Raw genomic sequence first — 18,548 nt, 5'->3', positions numbered from 1 at the left:
TAATATAAAAATAAAGTGTAATATAGAATTGTCAATGATTACAGTGCATTTTAAAGCTTACAGATGGTGCTTCAATATGACTATACGACGGGAAAGATATATGAATTTGACTAAGTACTGTCATCGATTGAAGTTAGGGCCGAGAATTAAGTTGCGCACCTAATAACTTGTTTTGCTCCATTTTTCTCTCGATCTCAAGTAAACACAAACGCTTCTACATACACATCCCCCATACACAAACTAATGCTTACAGGTGTTAGCTGTTAAAATAGCATGCACTTACGCCACTTAGATTGAAATTTTATTCTAGTAAAACACATTAAAATTATCTGTTGGGAAGATATAGAAAATACGGCATTATTTTCCTTCCAACCCAATATTATTGTCGAACGAGAAATCTTGCCTGCGTTCAACTAGAGTTGTGTTAATGTACACGACCAACCGTGAGCCCGTTGTTTCGCACATAAACTTGACTCAAGACACGAACGTGTCTCTTGATAATTATAAACTTCACGGCAACGGCTGACCGGGTTGATTTAAGCCGCGACGTCATCTAAGGAAGAAATATACTCAACTAACATTTTCTGGTGAGGGGACGACGTTTCTTATGTATAAATCTACGATTTCTGACTTTGAGCTAAAATATTTCTAGAACACGTAGGGCAAAATTAAAGATAGTTTTATTAAGTAATATGAATTCAAAGAATCGATTAAGCTAATCCAGAACCTCATCAGTTCAGTCATTATAGTCGAACGAGAAATCTTGTCTGCACTCAATTAAAGTCGTCGCATAAATATACACGGTCAGCCGCACACTCCTTACTTCGCGCATGCACTTGGCTCGATACGCGACCATGTATCTTGATTATTGCATATTATATTATGACATATCCTAATGTAATATCGCAGTAATATTTCTATAATATATCTGCAGATTTATAATATTATTGCAATATGGTAATATCACTGAGATATTACTGCAATATTACACGCTATACGAGTCATATGTGTTTGGTTACGTATTTCTTCTAAGAATTATCAACTGCCAAATGATTAATCGATTGATAGTGATTGATAATGATTCATTGTGATACATATGTTTATTAGAAAAGTTGCATATTTCGAGTATATGTATGTAAATGTAAATGAGGCAGAGAGAGAGAGAGAGAGAGGACAGAACGTGCTTGCATATATCTGCGCAGCTATTTTCCAAAATTATTGTCAGTTCTGGAAAATTGATTATGAAATTATCAAACAAATTTAAGTTTGTTTTAAAATTTTATATGAACTTTGCAAATTTAAGGATTTAAAGATCAATGTTAACAATAAATTTTCGTTTAAATGTTTCAAATTCGAATTTAATAAAATTTAAATAAACACTTGTTCAGAGAAAGAGACGGCTTCTCTTCCTTCTAATCTATATAAATCTATATTTTTTTTGTTATTATCTTATTTATACTACGTTTGTTTTAATTCGACATAAAAGTTACAATTAGCTGAGTCGTAACATTCGATCAAACTTCTGAGTTTGTTGCCAAAATAAGTCGGATATACCGCTATAGATAAACCGGATATACTTTCCAAGGATACTGTATGGAGGCGGGCCCCGACAGCGTAGGTACTACATTCCGAAGATGGAATGTCGACGCAACGTTGGAGGTGGAGAACTTTATCACGCCTGGGTTTTTCACACAAGCAGAAGAATGACTCAAAGCAGCCAAAGCCATTACTTGCAAGTCCCAAATACACAAAAATGAATTTATATGTCTTGCATTCGATGATTATTTCAAACAAGTCACCTAAAGTAAGAAAAAAAGGACTCACACGAGTGATCATTTCGAAAAATCGATTATTCTCGTTTATTGATAAGTGCGCATCTTTATAATTGAAATTATTTCTTTACAATGTATATTTGCAAAATAAAAAAAATTCTGTTGTACACTTGTATAAAAAAGAATTCCTCGTGCGATTAAAGTTTGTTTGACTTTCGTCGTCATAACTTGCTTTGAATGGAAGAAAACTGGTTCCTTCGATATATTCACTTTGCATGATTCATCCGCGCGGATGACAAAGGCAATATTCTCCTTAAAAGAATAGGCAAACGTGATGACATACACATAACTTAAATCTTCCTCGTAACCTTCAACTGCTATAATAATATGAAACTATATTCCATTATTTCACAATATCAAACTCACTTTTGGCTTTTAGTCTATTATTTATTGCATTGCATGTACCCTATCCCCCTCCCTCTCATTCACTCACTTAATCACGCATGCACGCACTTATACAAGAAATTAATTTATTATTTTTAATAGTTTTTATTTTATAATTGTAAAATAGTATGTAGCAATGTGCACGCGCGCGCGTATGCGCATCCGAGATCTATTTAGATCTCGCGAATTCTCCACATGTAATCAAGGTACATTATCAATTTGTCGTTCCGGGACATAATTGCTTTGTTCTAAACGAACCGCTTAACCCGGTAATAGTTACTTTTTTCTCTACGTAAACGATCACATGAAGTCACTTATACCCCAATTAAAAATTACTATTATTAACAAAATACAGCATATTATCGACTGCTCTATGATTTATTATTGTTTAGAAATATTGTAGATATTGATTCATTCAATATTTTTTGAAAAAATGAAGAGAAACCTAACAAATATTTTAGAAATTAAATAATAGCATTAAATGTCTAATTATTTCGCATGAATGAAGATATTTATTTACAAGATACTATTTTATTGTCTATTTTTGATGGAGTAGCATATTTAAAAATTCGTAAAAAATAATGGTTAAAAAAGATTGTATATTAAATAATACTTATTTTATAAGAATGTAAAATAAGGCTAAATCGCAGTCAAACAAAGTTACTAGTATTGATTTAGGATTATAAAAAATTAATTATTTGTATATTTCTTTATCATATAAGTATATAACAAATAATATTTTTAAACAGAAAAAAATTATAAATTTTTAAGAATGCAGATATTTTTTTATGTTTAACATTAAATAAAAAGTGTAATTTAAGATATCCATTTCATTTATAATAAATGCTAATGTTGACTATATATGTTAATTATAAACAAAAAATATAAATATTAGATATTTAATGGTACCTTTGTTTATTTTTTTGGACATTTTTACCGAACAGTTTCAGATGTAATGTAAATATTGCTTAATGTTTACTGGATTTTCGCAAACCAGTTTTGGCACACACGTTCGCTTACTGCATCTTCTCCACACATATCTTTTTTTTTGTTTACGTCGCATTTTTCCCTTTGCGAAAATAGGAAAACGTCAAATACCGAAAATATTGCTTATTTTGCTCCATAGATTTTGACAAATAACAGCTTAAAATACGCAAAAAAAAAAAGGCGGGCCACACAAGGCAAGGTATCCGCGGGGGACGCGGTGCGCGGCGGGTTGCGCGTGTCGATCGCTGATCGATGCCGGTAAGCTCGGAGGCGGAGCTTGCGACGCGACGGTAGGGACGCTCCGGCAGGCTTGCGAAGATTTGCGTAGGAATGGCGCGTTGACACGGTTGTTTCGCTGTCTGTACGCCTAACAATCTCGATGATTCGGACGATGTTCGCTCGCGAGTCGTGACGCGATAGTGTGACTTTCACCGTTGCGGTGGGGTAGCCTAACGCTCGAGAGCCAGCAAGGCAGAGGCCGCGTTGACCCCGAATCTCGATCGGGATGGTTCGGCTAGAGAAGCCGAGTGCCTGCAGAAGCATGACGGAGACCGCGATTACGCTGATCCCGTTTGCTCGACTGGGAGAGGGAACGAGTGAACTTTCGCTGTCGACAGCGGTCTGACGGAGGCGGCTGAAAAGCTCAGCCCGGTTTGCCGGATCATCACTCGGAAGATGAGAGGATCGTTTGCTACTTCGCTCACTTGCTTTTTGCTCGGAGAATCGCTCTGATCTTCGGAACCGAGCGAAGTGATTTTACGCGCGCTTTGCGCAGTCTGTTGCTAGGCAACCATCGTCGGTACAATAATGTTGCTTGTGGCCGTTGTTATTCGCGTATTGTTTTTGAAATTTTGTGCGGCTAAGCTAAGCGCCTGGTACGACCCAACAGATGTTCGGTCGGGTCGTTATAGCATCGCTGCACTATTACAAATCAAATAATATTTTGTATGTTGTTTCATTGAAACAAATTTCAGTCAAATAAATAGGAATATCTAAAGAAATCTTTCTCCGTGTAGAGGAAAAGCACTAAAGCCAACGTACCATTTTGTCTTAGGCTCGAAAGCCCTCTTGAAGGTGTAAAATTAAAATTTATATGCATGGATTGTATGCATGTTGCAAACCAATAATACTTTTCTACAAAAATATATGATGGTTTTGTGAAAATTCTTATACGAGAGTGGTGTGAAGAGTTGGTTCGGATATTCATAGAGGCAACAAACCATACAGTTCTTGGCCATATTATTAGACGCACCTTAATTTTTTTACATTTCATTAATTTCCGAGGACCAGCTTTACAATATGGCTCATCTATCGATCGAATCAGGTTAAAGAAACTTTATTCTAAAATTCTATTATGAAAGATATTTTTTATGTCATTTCACTTGGCTATTACAATGACCTTCAAGAAGTACGAAACCGTGCTAGTTGCATTGTTGATAATAACGGGAACAGTGTTTTGAGTGTGTATGTCAATTGAAATTTAGTTTTATTTTTATTTATTTATTTGTAACTTGAAACTTCAAATTCCTAGCTTACTAATAGAAAAATAAATTCTTTGTGAAAAATATTAATATATTTTACGAAAATTACGGGTAAAACAAGTGACTTGACACCTCAGAAGGTTGCAGAGGTAAAAGCGCTGATTAACACCAGAATTATTCTAATCGAATAAATTAAAAATTAGTAGCTTTTCTTCTTCTCCTAACCTGTGTTCTACTAAAAAAGTACGTCTAATAATATGGTCACTGTATATGTTGGTCATATAGTTCCTTTGGTAATATAATGTACATGGTCATATAGTTCTCTTGATAATATAGTTTACATGGTCATATAGTTCCCTTGATAATATAGTTCACATGGTCATATAGTTTCCTTTCTTGCAACAACTCACGCGAGGTTTCAAGTTATTCCGCCAGTTATTCTTTGTTTGACAGTTGTTTCAATACAAGCATTTAGTTTTATTTACATATTACATAAAAATTTGTTTCATGTTTTGAATTTTTCGGAAAAAAATTATCTAGCTACAGCGTGTTGAATGTACGTAATTTAAAAAAAAACAAACCAATATATTTTTTTTTAAGTAACAAAACTGTGAAAATATAAAGTTTTAAAAACAGTTGAAAGCGTTTAACCCGTTGTGGTCTTATGTCGAGCGTCACTCGACACAGCGTTTCGTTCTAGCAAGTCCTATGTCGAGCGACACTCGACACCGCGTTTCGTTCCAACGCGTCCTATGACGCGATAGAGTCGACGTTCACAGAGTCTTCATCGTACGCTAAAAGAGATAAGATAAGAGCTGCGGTGTAGCATCATAAATGTTTTCCAAAGTAAACGGTACCAAACGGATGAGCGATTGGCGAAATCTGTGCGGACCGGCTGGGACGAAATTGCGAATACAGCGCGGACCGCAACGGGTTAAAGTACAAACTTCAAGCTTCAAAATGCTTATGTGTGTGGAAAATGTTCTCTATTTTTGGTAAATAGTGCATAACGCCCCTCATATAGTATCAAATACAAAGCAAAACCTTTTTGATGTTAGGTTTCACAGTCAATATTGACGATTATCCAACCTGACAATCTGGCATCCAGTCATGATTTACAACATTTCAGGTTATCGTACAGAATCTATTTTCCATCACTTGTGATGACTTTGTATAGAAAATTCTTTTCTCGAATCTGAGTAACAAATATACATGGTTATATAGAATATTGTTTTTTTATTATTCACTAAGCACATGAAGAATCCATATTCTCTTTTTATAAATTTTTCCTAATTAACCTAGACTGAAAAATGTGACTGTATAGGTTACTTTCAACTGTGTAACGAGTCCTATTTTCAATTTATTTGAAATCTTGTTCAAAGTTTTATAGAAGGTTTTATAGGGTGCATTCGGAGAGAATACTATTAGCGCTATAAACGCAAACATTCCTAATGTTGTTCGTGGGGCGTGGTTAATAGTGCGAAAGCGGTAGCAAACTACACGAACGGCACTAGCGTAGCATTAATATTATGTATTAATACCATTTTTGCATTTTATTTGCATTATTTTGCATTTTTTTCTGTTTTTTTTTCTTCGATTTAGGTCAAGTCAAACGTCGCAGTTTAAACTTTTCAGTTTCAACATATCGAAGCTTTATTTCCATGCAACTGTCCGTAGGGGAATAATAACAAAATAATGGATACGATTCTTCTTCTTCTTCTTCGTGGCGCTACAGCCTCCTTTGTGGAGCAGAGCCTACCTCTTTCTCGTATGCAGATTATACACAAGTATATGGGACTTACCCAGTTTAACGCCGACTCGGAACGGCAGATTGTTGGAGTAAAGTTTTCGTGGCAAAGATTATTCTCGGTGGTTTGCTAGTCCATCGAAGAGGAGACACGAGCGTATGAAAATATTTTGATTTTACCGGGACCTCTAGTATAGCAGAGCGATGTCTATGCTACACTCGCGCTCAATGGATACGATATACTCGTACGATATTCATGTGCAGAAATTATGACATGATGTGCAGTTCTAAGTGTTCACGGAGCTTGCAAACGCTAACGCTATCTTTACACTCCTCGGAAAGAAAGTTCTACCTCAGAAGGAATAATTATGTGTAACACAATACTAATGACATCACACCACTAATGACGTCATAATTGTGTTTGTTAGCACTATCCTCTAGCTCCGTGAATAATTTTTAATGCTAAATAGCATTAATAGCATCTTCCCAAACGCGTCCACAGAAAGGTTTTGTAGAAGCTATAAATTTTCACTTTCAAATTTTTTTACGATTAATTGAAATGTATTAGATGTTCCGATTAGTTTTCAACGTTCACTATAGATGACTGTAGCTACAAATCTACTAGAGATTTTGAAAGTTAGTGCGTCATTTAAAAACTTAGACATTTCTACAAATAATTCGACACGTCATATATATTCGTAAATATAACTACACTTTTTAGTGCGATGAAAAATGGAACGTAATAAAGAGCATTTTCATCATTTATTACTTTACTACTTTTGCTTTGATTCGAAAAAAAACGACTGCCGAAGCTCATCGATTCATTTCAGAAACTTATTCTGAATTTGCTCCATCAATTAAAACATGTGAGTACTGGGTTTCGAAGATTCAAAAGTGGTGATTTTGATTTGAAAGGCAAGACGTTTAGGTCGGTCAAAAATGTTTGAAGATGCCGAATTGCAGACATTGTTGGATGAAAACTTAGTTCAAACGTTTAAAGAATGAGCTAAAACATTAAATATTGGTAAATCAACCGTTTCTGATCATTCACACGCCATGGGAAAAATTCAAAAAGAAAGCAAATAAGTTCCACATGAATTATCTGAATTGACTATACAAAATAGTTTAACCATTTGCACTTCATTGCTCTTCCGTTACAAAAAGGAGCAGTTTTTGTATCAAATTATAACGTGATGAAAAATGGATATACTATGATAATCCTAAGCATAAAAAATCGTGAGTATGTTTAGACCAACCATCGATATCGATATCAATGCAAACTCCACGGATAAGACTTTGTTGTTCTTTTGGTGGGATATGAAAGGCGTCGTGCATTATGAGCTTTTGAAACCGAATCATACAGTCAATACTAAGCGTTATCAATAACAATTAATCGATTTGTATCGTGCTTTGAACCAGAAACGTCCAATAATAGCTCAAAGAAAACTCAAAGTGATTTTATTGTACGACAATGCTCGACAACACGTTGCAAAAGCTATTAAAAATACGTTATCGGTACTTCAATGGGAAGTTTTACCACACGCCGTGTATTCATCAGACTGTACTCCTTCAGATTATCACTTACTTCGATCGATGTAATACAACCTTGCTAATCAGATTCGAAACTTGTGAAAAATAAAAAAGTGGCTTAATGAATGGATTGCTTCAAAGGACGAACATTTTTTTACCACGGAGTTCATTTATTGCTAGGAAAATGGGAAAAAATTGTAGCTAACGATGGAAAATATATCGAATAAAATATAATTTAATGTCTCTCTAAAATAAACGTGTTTTTTGCAAAAAAATCTCAAAACTAACCGGAATATCTAATAGCTGGTTATTCATATCGGAGTTCCCATCACAAATTCTTTGATACCATCTTTTGTATATTTAATAAAACGTATTTTCACTAAGAAACGAATAATCATATCGGCAGCTATATTTTCTTATTCTTTTTATCGAAAGTGAGAGAGAGAAGGAGAGAGGGTGTAAGGGGGAGGGAGAGGGAGAAGGGAGAGGGAGAAGGGAAAGAGAGAAAGAAGAGAAGATATGGTAATTAATATGTGCTTCAACGAGGTGATTATCGTATTTATTGCTGATTTTTAAGATTGTATCAATCCACGATATTAAATAATATTTTGTAAATATATGGTAATGGCAGTATTTCGGAGCGGAATTAAAATCGGAAAATATGTAGATTCAAAATATTTATTGAAAATAAACCCCTAATATATGCGCTAATATAATAGACAGATAAGAATCACAGGATTTAAAAATTACCAGTGCGCAGAATGCATGCGCATATAAGATATCTCATCGTGCTAAGTGACGCGTCACGGGAATAAATACAGTCCGATGAAAATACCACTATTTTTATATCGAAATAACACTGTTTTACAAATATATAGCTTGTGAATTATATTGATTGCTTCAATTTCAAATTAACGAGAGGACCAAAACCAGGAGCCGCACATTTCACGTTCGAATTAAAATAAAATATATACGATATTTCATAATGTATATACGATATTTCATATATTTTTGTGTAGCTGCAACCTTTAGCCTTAAAATAATAACTGCTTTATATATATTCATGCATGAAAAGGTTATTAAGCTCAAAGCATCATGCAAATTGGACAATTGACCTCGAGTTAGTTATCACATATCTTTCATCATAAAAAAAAACAAGATTTATATTCTTTCTAAATGTCCTTTTTTTTAACATATTATCAAAGTTAATGATATCACGTAATCAAGATGCAGTTTTATCTCTAGCTGTTTTTCGATCAGGCTTTCGAGCCATGGCAAAAAACAACTTAAATGTACCTATAAAACCTGCATATCTATAAACATAACTTCATAATATAACCAGATGACTCTAACAAGATTCGACGATCCATGAATATGCTTGCGTGCATATAAGCTATATGAAATCTACCTTATTTAAATCAACTGACCCCGGATGATCATTGTGAATAAAAAAAATTATATTTCTAAACAATAACGGTTAACTAAATACAGGAAAAATTAGTTAAAACTATAATATTTCTTATGAGCATAAAGACATTGCGATCAGTAATTTCAATAGCAATGGTACAATAAAAATAAAAAAAGAAGAAAATTTGCTCACTACATCCAATTAAAAAAAAAAATTTTTCATAAGTACTACATGTGTGTGTAATACGTTAACAATGAGTTCTTTCGTACACCCAACTAATACGATACTTATCAACCTATACTGTAGAGAACAATATGCTCTTTTATTTATTTACCGAAATATAAGTTTTGTGATAACTAACCTGCGCGACTTCTGACCTCGGTCTCTCCTAATGTGTAACAAACTGAAATCTAGCCCGATAATTATTTTCGTCGAGATACGTAACGTTGGAAAGATGAATATCACGAATGGCGTCCTTCCGTAGAATTTCGCAACTTGGCTGAAAATCGAGTCCGGATCAGTCGAAGAACAGCGTCTGAAGAGGACATCCGGTATCGGATCACTTTGCAAGCACACATCCGTGGTACACACGGTGCGCGCTTGCCCATGTCTGACACTCACCGAGTCGCTGTACGTCGTTACTCCGCAAGTCCTGCCGCTAGCCACGGGCGTCTTCGTCGCCGCGATCCTGCGTCCGGACGACGCGCGCCGCCCAAGGATTATGGAGCCCGAGAATGTCATCGACTCTCACCGCCGCATAACGCTGCCCGCCATGCGCGACATATCCGGGCATCCAGGATCCGTACATGCACGCACGCACACGTGTCACAAATCCAAAACGGCGACAGTCGCTTTTGACATGTCGATAGGATCCGACAACGACGACTGACAGAAGACGCACTTCGGGGAACAAGGCGACGAGTAGATATCACGAACGAACGAAAGCAAGCCCACACACACACCGAAAAATTACCGATAGCGACAAGAACGCGTTCCGCGTCGAACTGCCGAGACTGCTCGCTCAGGGACTCGCGCGAACGAACACTCCCGAGGACAACGACTTCCCCCACCAATCATGCGCGTTCGACCCAGGTGTATTTACCCCTCTTCCACACGTCTCTTACCTTTTCCACGCTATTCCATTACGAGCTGCACAACTTCGCGCGCGCAACCTTTCCCGACTTGCTACTCCCTCCCTCTCTCTCTCTCTCTCTCTCTCGCTCTTCTACTCCCAATTTTCTGATTTTCTTACATTGGTACTTTTCAAGGCATTGTATGACAACAGAGAAAACATCTAAACTTGGATATTTATTTCCTAATATGATATGATGTTTCTCAGAAAAGTAGACAGTCTATCTTCTTATGTCTGAGGACTTAAATATATACCAGCGAAGTGAAGAACGAATACTTAGAAGAACACTACAATTATGTACATTTGTTAACCGTATTTCGCTGCTTGATTGCTGTTCTTCTACATACTCATCAACACGATGAAATGTGCTGCGATGTGAAAAAAGAACGGATATAAGATTGGGTGGATGTGGGCAAAGTAGCGCGTTCATCGATGGCGTTTGCAAAATAGGGTAGCAAGAAGAAGAAAGGGGAAAAGAGAAAGAGAGAGAGAATTGTGCATGCATGTGTGCGTGCGTATATATGTGCGCGTCATATGCGTATGGCATGTATGTGTGTGTACAAACACGCATGCATTTTTTCTTTTTGGTACTCATCAATTGAGCAATAAATCAAGAAAAATATAGTTTTCTATTGCTTTGCTTTTATAACGCTAACTTCTTTAACGAAAAAAATGTAGTTTATTTCTAAGAGCAAATGTTCACATTCTTGCATACTTTTATGTTATATTTCGTTTTCTATTCCTTTTCACATCTCATTCGATTTCTTTTCTTTTCTTCATTTTGTCTTTCTTCTTTTTCAACTACTCCACATATTTACATCTATTTCGAACCACCTCGCACTGTGTATCCTAGCTATATATTTATGTATTTGTTTTTTAGTATATTGCTTCTACGTTCTTATACTTCAATTACACGGCTTATATGCAAGTTTTTCGTATGAGGAATATTGTGTCAATGAAACAAAATAACCAATACTGAGAAGAACACCAAGGAGATGAACCACCCAGAGCATGAAATCACCCTGTAAGCGCATAATATTCCTGGAATATTATACGAATATTGTTAAATATTAAAATAATATTCTTATAATATTGTAAGCATGTTATGTAATATTTTTTAAATATTATAGAAATGTTTTATCGATGTTATATGTCCATTTCACATAATATTCTTGGCATATTATAAAAACATTCTTAGACCATCAAAAAAAAAAAATAATAATAATATAGAAAAATTTACAGGGTAAGGCATTTAACAAGAAATATCCAAATATCTCGAGAAATATGCTAAGAAAAAATGGTTCAAAGTTAAATTTGTTTACTTCGAAGGAGGCAGCAAGATAGCGCTATCTGTTTCATCATAGATGACGCTATTGTCGGTGAAAACGAGATCAAGTGTGTTTTTTAAATGGGAACCCTTAATTTTTATTAAATATTATAATATCTGCGCTAAAAACAAAGTAACTTTTGTCAGAAACTAATGTGCCTGTCCACATGTGCGCGCATCTTCGACGATAAACACGAAACTATTATCCTGAGAATGTGGCACCGTGGATTAATTTGATTATCGACATGCAGCAACGACAAGGCCGCGAGTAATTTAATTATAGAAACGGGTTGCTCTGTGAAGGACGATATATGCAATTAGTTTCGGGTTGTTGCTGCTGCTACTTCTGCTCCTAATAGTTCGTATACTTTTAACTACCAATTCCAGTTACGATAAGAAAACGTTAAATGTTTATAACTAATTGTGTTTATAACTAATATCGGTCAAGACGCATTGACTTTCGATTATCGATAATCGTATTTTGCATATTTATATGTTTATGCGGAATCTTATTTTTGTTATTCAGAAATAAATTTGCAAAAGCTTCATCTGCAAAAAATATCTTATGACGAATTAAGAGACTTGATACGTAAATATATATGTTAATATGTTAATATAAAATTCAGCAAAATTAAACAAAATTATATACAGGCTATTTTAATCAATCTATTCAATTTCCTCCGAAATTATTGATGGTCCAAAAGAATGTTTCAGATGAAATTGGAATAGTTTCGTGAGGGACATATTTTGGTTACAATATTTTTTCTAAGTAAAGGCGTCAAAAAGATATGAAAGACACCTGCATTGTTTTTAGTGGAACTGCCCATCTTCGAACACCTACGATTGTAGCTCATTTCAAGATGAATACATACCTCCATCTAAAAAAAATACCTAACCAAAATACCTTCCGCTCGAAACCGTTCTACTTTCACCTGAAAATTTTTTATATCATAAATAATTTCGAAGAAAATTGACTGGATTTAATCAAATGGGATGCCTTGTATATATATTGTTGCATGTGAGGATTCAAGGTATTGAATCCTCCCCCGTGACATCGGTTATTGCTGAGTTATCAATCAGCTGTTAATAACAAACAATACCTGAAGTGGAGTCGCGCTCCGAAAAATTAATCGTGCGCATATGTCACGTATAACAACAAAGAATATTACGATTGTAAATAGTCCGGCTTATAAACACACGTTCGTTTTTATAAATCGTGTAATTTATTTCTCCTGCGAACTCGGACTTGCGCAGTGACGCAACATTTCGAGGGCTCATCCGGGCTAGTGGACAGATAATGTATGTGTGAAAGTTTCGGGATCGCAAATTGTGAAATAATGCCCACTCCGAGGTAGATTCGAGGATAGACTCCAACAGTTTCGGAACCGGAAGCGTCTTACCCTTAAATGATGGAGGCCGGGATGCTGCAGACCGTGATGAAAGAACTGCAGCAGCTTCAGATAGAGGTTCAGGTAGAGAGAGAACGAGAGCGTCAGGAGCTCCACGAGTTGCGACAAAGGGGAACAAAGGTGTGATGAAAAAAACTTACAAGGCCAGTACCTTCTAATTGAGTTAAAACCTGATATTTTTGATGAAAAGGTATCGTGAATATTTGGTATAATTTGAATTGAGCGCGTACAAGTAACTGGAATGAGAACGTAAAAGCTAACGTATTAGCCGCAAATTAAAAAAGGAAGGAACACGTGGTTTGGAATGAGGAAGAATTAAACTTCAAGTAAATCCGGTCAAAGTTAGAATTGTGAGTTGGAGGATCAAAGTTTTTCCAAAATCATTACATTCAGTTTACTAAGAAAACAGTTCCGGCGAGAATTTTCATCGTAGGTTTTAATTTGGAAAGATTATCATATTTAATATTTTGTGTATACACGAGAATATACATATTATAATATATACTTTTATTATATTATGAATATACACTTTTATTATGAATATACACTAAACGCATGCTATCGTATATTTACGCAAATTTGATTGTGTCTTCACTGTTCTTCGCTTAATCCTTCGCTTCATTCGTATTCCTATCCTAACGCAGAGCTCTTACATCCCAGGTAGCGCCGGTGAATGCAAGTGGATCTAAAACAAGAGAGCAAACGTCATTCCTAATATCCTAGTGGGAACGAGGACATTACAATAGGTCTGTTTTTTTTTCGCTACACTAAAACTGCACTAGAACTACACTGAACTGAACTGAACTGCACTGGGAAAGACTAGTATAGAATAGTTCAGTTCAGTGCAAAAGTGCAATGAAGAGGTCTGTTCGTTTTCGCTGCACCGCTGAAACTCCAGAGTGTAGTAAACAACATGGCGCATCACATGGCATTATTTGATTCTTCTGACAAAGAGGATTTTGTTGTAATACAACCACTATTACAACCCATTGTAGATGAAAACGATGAATGTAATATACAACTAAATATAGCGAATTTATTAATAATTTATCATATTATATGCTCTACCGATCATAAATTTAAATAAATGACTATTAATAATCATCATAAAATTCATAAAATTAAATAAATGAAATATAAAATAAATATAAATATAAAATCGTAAAGATATCTTGACATCTTAAATTCACCCTTATGGTATGTTTGGACGTTTCTGCTGTGTATATGTGTGTGTGTGATAGTATAATATTAACAATTTCTGAAAATGAAATAAAGATGTTTCACACATTTCAATATAATGCAAGTCACATACCTGATAGAGACTTTTCGTATAAATTTCCGTTACGCTTACATGCACTTCCAAGCTACACTTTCATGTACTGCACTGACCACACTACCTCCTGACTCAGTGCAACAGTTCACTGAACTGCCTGCACTACATGCTGTTGCGAAAACGAAGAGCGTTAATGACGTCATGATAATGTCATTCTCGATAAAAAGAACCCTTTAATGTAAACCCCTTGCACTGGTGCGCACTAATGCAGAAAGTGTTTTGAGAAAAACAGACCTAATATAAAGAACAGCTAAGTTATATATCGGATGCATTTGCTGCGAATAAAAGAACACACTTTTTGAGCTGTACGCATAAGGTCTGTTCGTGTTGCTTGCTCTTTTGACACTTTTACTTTTAACACCATTTATACATTGGCCTCTCTTTAAAAAGAAGAGCTATCATTGAATATCGCTCATTTGATATGCAATGCTCATTAGATGCAAAAGTGTCAAAAGTGCAAGCAATGCGAACGAACATATAAATGAGAAGAAGAGTGATGATTGGTGTACGAGGTCGAACAATAAGCGGCCCACACCATCATGGCTGCGTTCTCTTTGAGCGCTCACGCGCTGTAAGTTTTCTATCTTCTTTTGACATATAATAAACGATAAAGATAGAATAACGTTTATAGTGCGTGAGCAGAAAACGCAGCAACCAAAGAGAACGCAGCTCGTAACTAAGTGATAGTCACAGTGAGAAAAATGAATGAATAGGTCTGTTTATTTTTTTCGAAACACTTTCTGCACTAGTGCGCACCAGTGCAAGGAGTTCACACTAAAGGGTTCTTTTTATCGAGAATGACATTATCATGACGTCATTAACGCTCTTCGTTTTCGCAGTGCAACAGCATGTAGTGCAGGCAGTTCAGTGAACTGTTGCACTGAGTCAGGAGGTAGTGTGGTCAGTGCAGTACATGAAAGTGTAGCTTGGAAGTGCATGTAAGCGTAACGGAAATTTATACGAAAAGTCTCTATCAGGTATGTGACTTGCATTATATTGAAATGTGTGAAACATCTTTATTTCATTTTCAAAAATTGTTAATATTATACTATCACACACACACATATACACAGCAGAAACGTCCAAACATACCATAAGGGTGAATTTAAGATGTCAAGATATCTTTACGATTTTATATTTATATTTATTTTATATTTAGTCATTTATTTAAATTTATGATCGGTAGGGTATATAATATGATAAATTATTAATAAATTTGCTATATTTAGTTGTATATTACATTCATCGTTTTCATCTTCAATGGGTTGTAATAATGGTTGTATTACAACAAAATTCTCTTCGTCAGAAGAATCAAATAATGCCATGTAATGCGCCATGTTGTTTACTACACTCTGGCGTTTCAACGGTGCAGCGAAAACGAACAGACCTCTTCATTGCACTTTTGCACTGAACTGAACTATTCTGTACTCTTTCCCAGTTCAGTTCGGTTCAGTGCAGTTCTAGTGTAGTTTTAGTAGCGAAAAAAAATAGACCTACTGAGTGCAGAAATGGTGCAGAAAGCAAGTTGATTCGCTCGTACGCAGAACTGAGAGTGAAGAGGAGAGTGAGTGATTGAGTGATTATTCTGAGCCTTTCTTCGTTGCAAATTTGTTATCATATGTGATTATTATCGATAATAATATTATTCGTTTTGTTGTAATGTAATGTGTCATTTGCTTAACTTTTAAGTTAACCCTCTAGCCACAAGGTTGGGGTTGGATGCAACTCTACGGTTTGTTTATTTTACAGCATACACACATTGCTTCTCTTTTTAAGGAATGTTTCATGCTATTATTCACATTTTTTACGCATTTTGTATATGGATTATATGAAAAACGAATAAAACATCCAAAATAGATCCAACCTCACTTTCTTAGTTCACCTTGTTGTTAGAAAATTCACCTTGTTTTAGAAAGTTAAAAAAGTACTTTCATGTGTAAATGTAAAACGACTTTACCGCGATTATAATTACTTGTATTTTTTTAATATAACGTATACTTAAGAAACGATCTTAGATTGGTTATAACTTTTATAGATTTGACTCATAAGTTACATAAGTTGGCAAGATGAATGATGAAAATATAAGTAACAATTTGCTGTTATCACCAGAAAAAGTAACAGAATATTGGAATCAAGAAGAAAGAATGAATGCATTGTTCTCACCATTTCGCAGTAAATCTGCTAATTCACAGGATTGGATTTCTAAATATAAATTCTGGCGTGATTTGATATATAAATCACTCAAACATACCATGCAGTGTACTTTTTCTATTGTTGATCTAAATGAGGCCTTTAAAAGAAAAGGTTGTGTACCTCTTTGTTTGGACACTGTAATTGAAGAACTTCTTAGGTATTGTATATTGTGTTATTAAATATACATTTATATTCTTATATTTAAAAAAGTACAGTGTGATATATTATAAAATAATAATGCATAATATCAAATACAAAAATTTTATTTGTAATGAAAAATAAAATAATAAAAACTGAAATAATAGTAAATACATTGTTTTCATAACGTTAAATTTTATTACATATTTCTTGAAATTTTCTAGGCACGATGAAATAATTCAAGAGACTGATTTTTTAAAAGAACCATGTGAAACTTGGACAGCATGGTCAGTTGATACATTTTTGAGGAAACCTATTAGCTGGTCTTTTTATAAGATGAAGACCCATGTGTTAGGTCAAAATACAATTAATACAGAAGTGAAATATATACATATACCTGTCATGCAAGAATTAGGTGATATTATCCTCTCTATTGCAGAAATTAAAAAGAACAATGTTTTATATTCCGTTTCTGAAATAACGGAATATTGCAAAATTAAAACAAAAAAGCAAATTTCGGAAGACTCGGTAAAATTAGTTTTGGAGTGGTTAAGGCGTAAAAGAAAAGTAGCTTTGGGGAAAAGTTCTGATTCAAATAATGAATTATTAGTAAAAATATCTACGCACTTAGTAACTGAAATCACAGAAGTAGAAGAAGGTACATATAAATTGGTGAAGCAAGAGAACAAACTGATCAAGGAAATAGAGTTTATGGAACAAGAGAAGCTTAATATTCTTAATGAAATAAAGACACACATGGCGAAAGGTTTGCGTCAGCTGGCAAAGACATGCTTGAAAAGAAAAATCGAATTAGAAAAAATTATAGAAAAACGTTCTCAAGTTCTTGCAAATCTGCATATTCTTATCATTAACATTGAAGATGCACATTCTAATTCTGCTATATTATCTGCTTATAAAACTGGATCTGAAATATTGAAGAAAATGGAGCAAAAGGATTTGACACAATACAGTGTTATGGATGTTATGGACAACATTAATGAAGTGAGTGACTATGTGTATTTTATAAGTAGTGTTCGTATGACATGAAAAAAATTCTAATATCTATTATTTGATAACTAGCTTTTAGAGGAAAACAGAGAAATAAATGTAGTTTTGTCTGAAACATTAAACCAAGATTCTGATACCGAATTAGAAAGAGAATTAGCGGAATTAATGAATGAGAATGATGCCGACATTTCCACTACATTTGCTGAATCAAACTCAGAGATTGAGAATTTGGAACAACGTTTGAATAACTTACGTATGAATGGTAAATATAATAAAATTTATATTTTTCGTAAAATAATATGGAATTGTATAATGCAGGTTCACTGTCACTTGAAAATACAACTACGCTACCGTCTGTGTCATCCCATGGAAATAAAATATTACAGGAACCTGAGTGTTTGTAAGTTACGACAATCTTTTTTACAATTTTTTTTTAATGAGATAACTTGTATTTAAAGTTTTTAAATTTACCTTATTACAATTATTGATTATGAAAAGTTAAAGCGCATGTGCATTAAAAATGTATGCAAAGATATTTTTCTTAAAACTGTCTTGTGATGTGTTATCTACATCTAAAATTAAAATTGAAAATATGTAGTAGAGTACTTCAATATTATAGATCCATCCTTTGTATCCTTC

At 34.5% G+C, this 18,548-nt stretch overlaps 2 protein-coding genes across 4 annotated transcripts in view; one reads left to right on the top strand and one right to left on the bottom strand.

The window, feature by feature from the left end:
* Positions 1 to 10,355, bottom strand: part of LOC106751921 (disintegrin and metalloproteinase domain-containing protein 10) — a 52,476-nt gene extending 42,121 nt beyond the window's left edge. The window contains exon 1 of the mRNA XM_014633199.1: positions 9,991 to 10,355. The gene's annotated coding sequence lies outside the window, so the exon portion shown is untranslated. The remainder of the gene's footprint in view (positions 1 to 9,990) is intronic.
* A 5,671-nt stretch (positions 10,356 to 16,026) lies between these two features.
* Positions 16,027 to 18,509, top strand: LOC106751906 (charged multivesicular body protein 7). 3 transcript variants are annotated; one of them, XM_014633162.1, is made up of 5 exons: positions 16,027 to 16,134; positions 16,606 to 16,920; positions 17,126 to 17,903; positions 17,982 to 18,171; positions 18,228 to 18,509. In XM_014633162.1, exons 2-5 carry the CDS (start codon positions 16,637 to 16,639, stop codon positions 18,311 to 18,313), a joined length of 1,338 nt encoding a protein of 445 aa, XP_014488648.1. In that variant the 5' UTR covers positions 16,027 to 16,134; positions 16,606 to 16,636; the 3' UTR covers positions 18,314 to 18,509. The 3 variants fall into 3 exon arrangements, with proteins under 3 accessions (XP_014488648.1, XP_014488649.1, XP_014488650.1); XM_014633163.1 differs by having other exon boundaries at positions 16,087 to 16,190; XM_014633164.1 differs by lacking the exon at positions 16,027 to 16,134 and adding an exon at positions 16,197 to 16,302.
* Positions 18,510 to 18,548: the final 39 nt, after the last annotated feature.

This window comes from Dinoponera quadriceps, unplaced genomic scaffold, assembly GCF_001313825.1.
Source record: "Dinoponera quadriceps isolate SergipeBrazil2010 unplaced genomic scaffold, ASM131382v1 scaffold316, whole genome shotgun sequence".
NCBI classification, from domain to species: Eukaryota; Metazoa; Arthropoda; class Insecta; order Hymenoptera; family Formicidae; genus Dinoponera; species Dinoponera quadriceps.
The sequence above is the reverse complement of the archived record's forward strand: the minus strand, read 5'-3'. Positions and strand labels throughout refer to the sequence as shown.

Bases quoted from the DNA above. Each gene is read 5' to 3' on its own strand.
- LOC106751906 (XM_014633162.1), top strand. From the start codon at position 16,637: ATGAATGATGAAAATATAAGTAACAATTTGCTGTTATCACCAGAAAAA. The intron at 16,921-17,125 runs GTATTGTATATT...GAAATTTTCTAG, and splicing joins GTAATTGAAGAACTTCTTAG to GCACGATGAAATAATTCAAG. The intron at 18,172-18,227 runs GTAAATATAATA...TGTATAATGCAG, and splicing joins GAATAACTTACGTATGAATG to GTTCACTGTCACTTGAAAAT.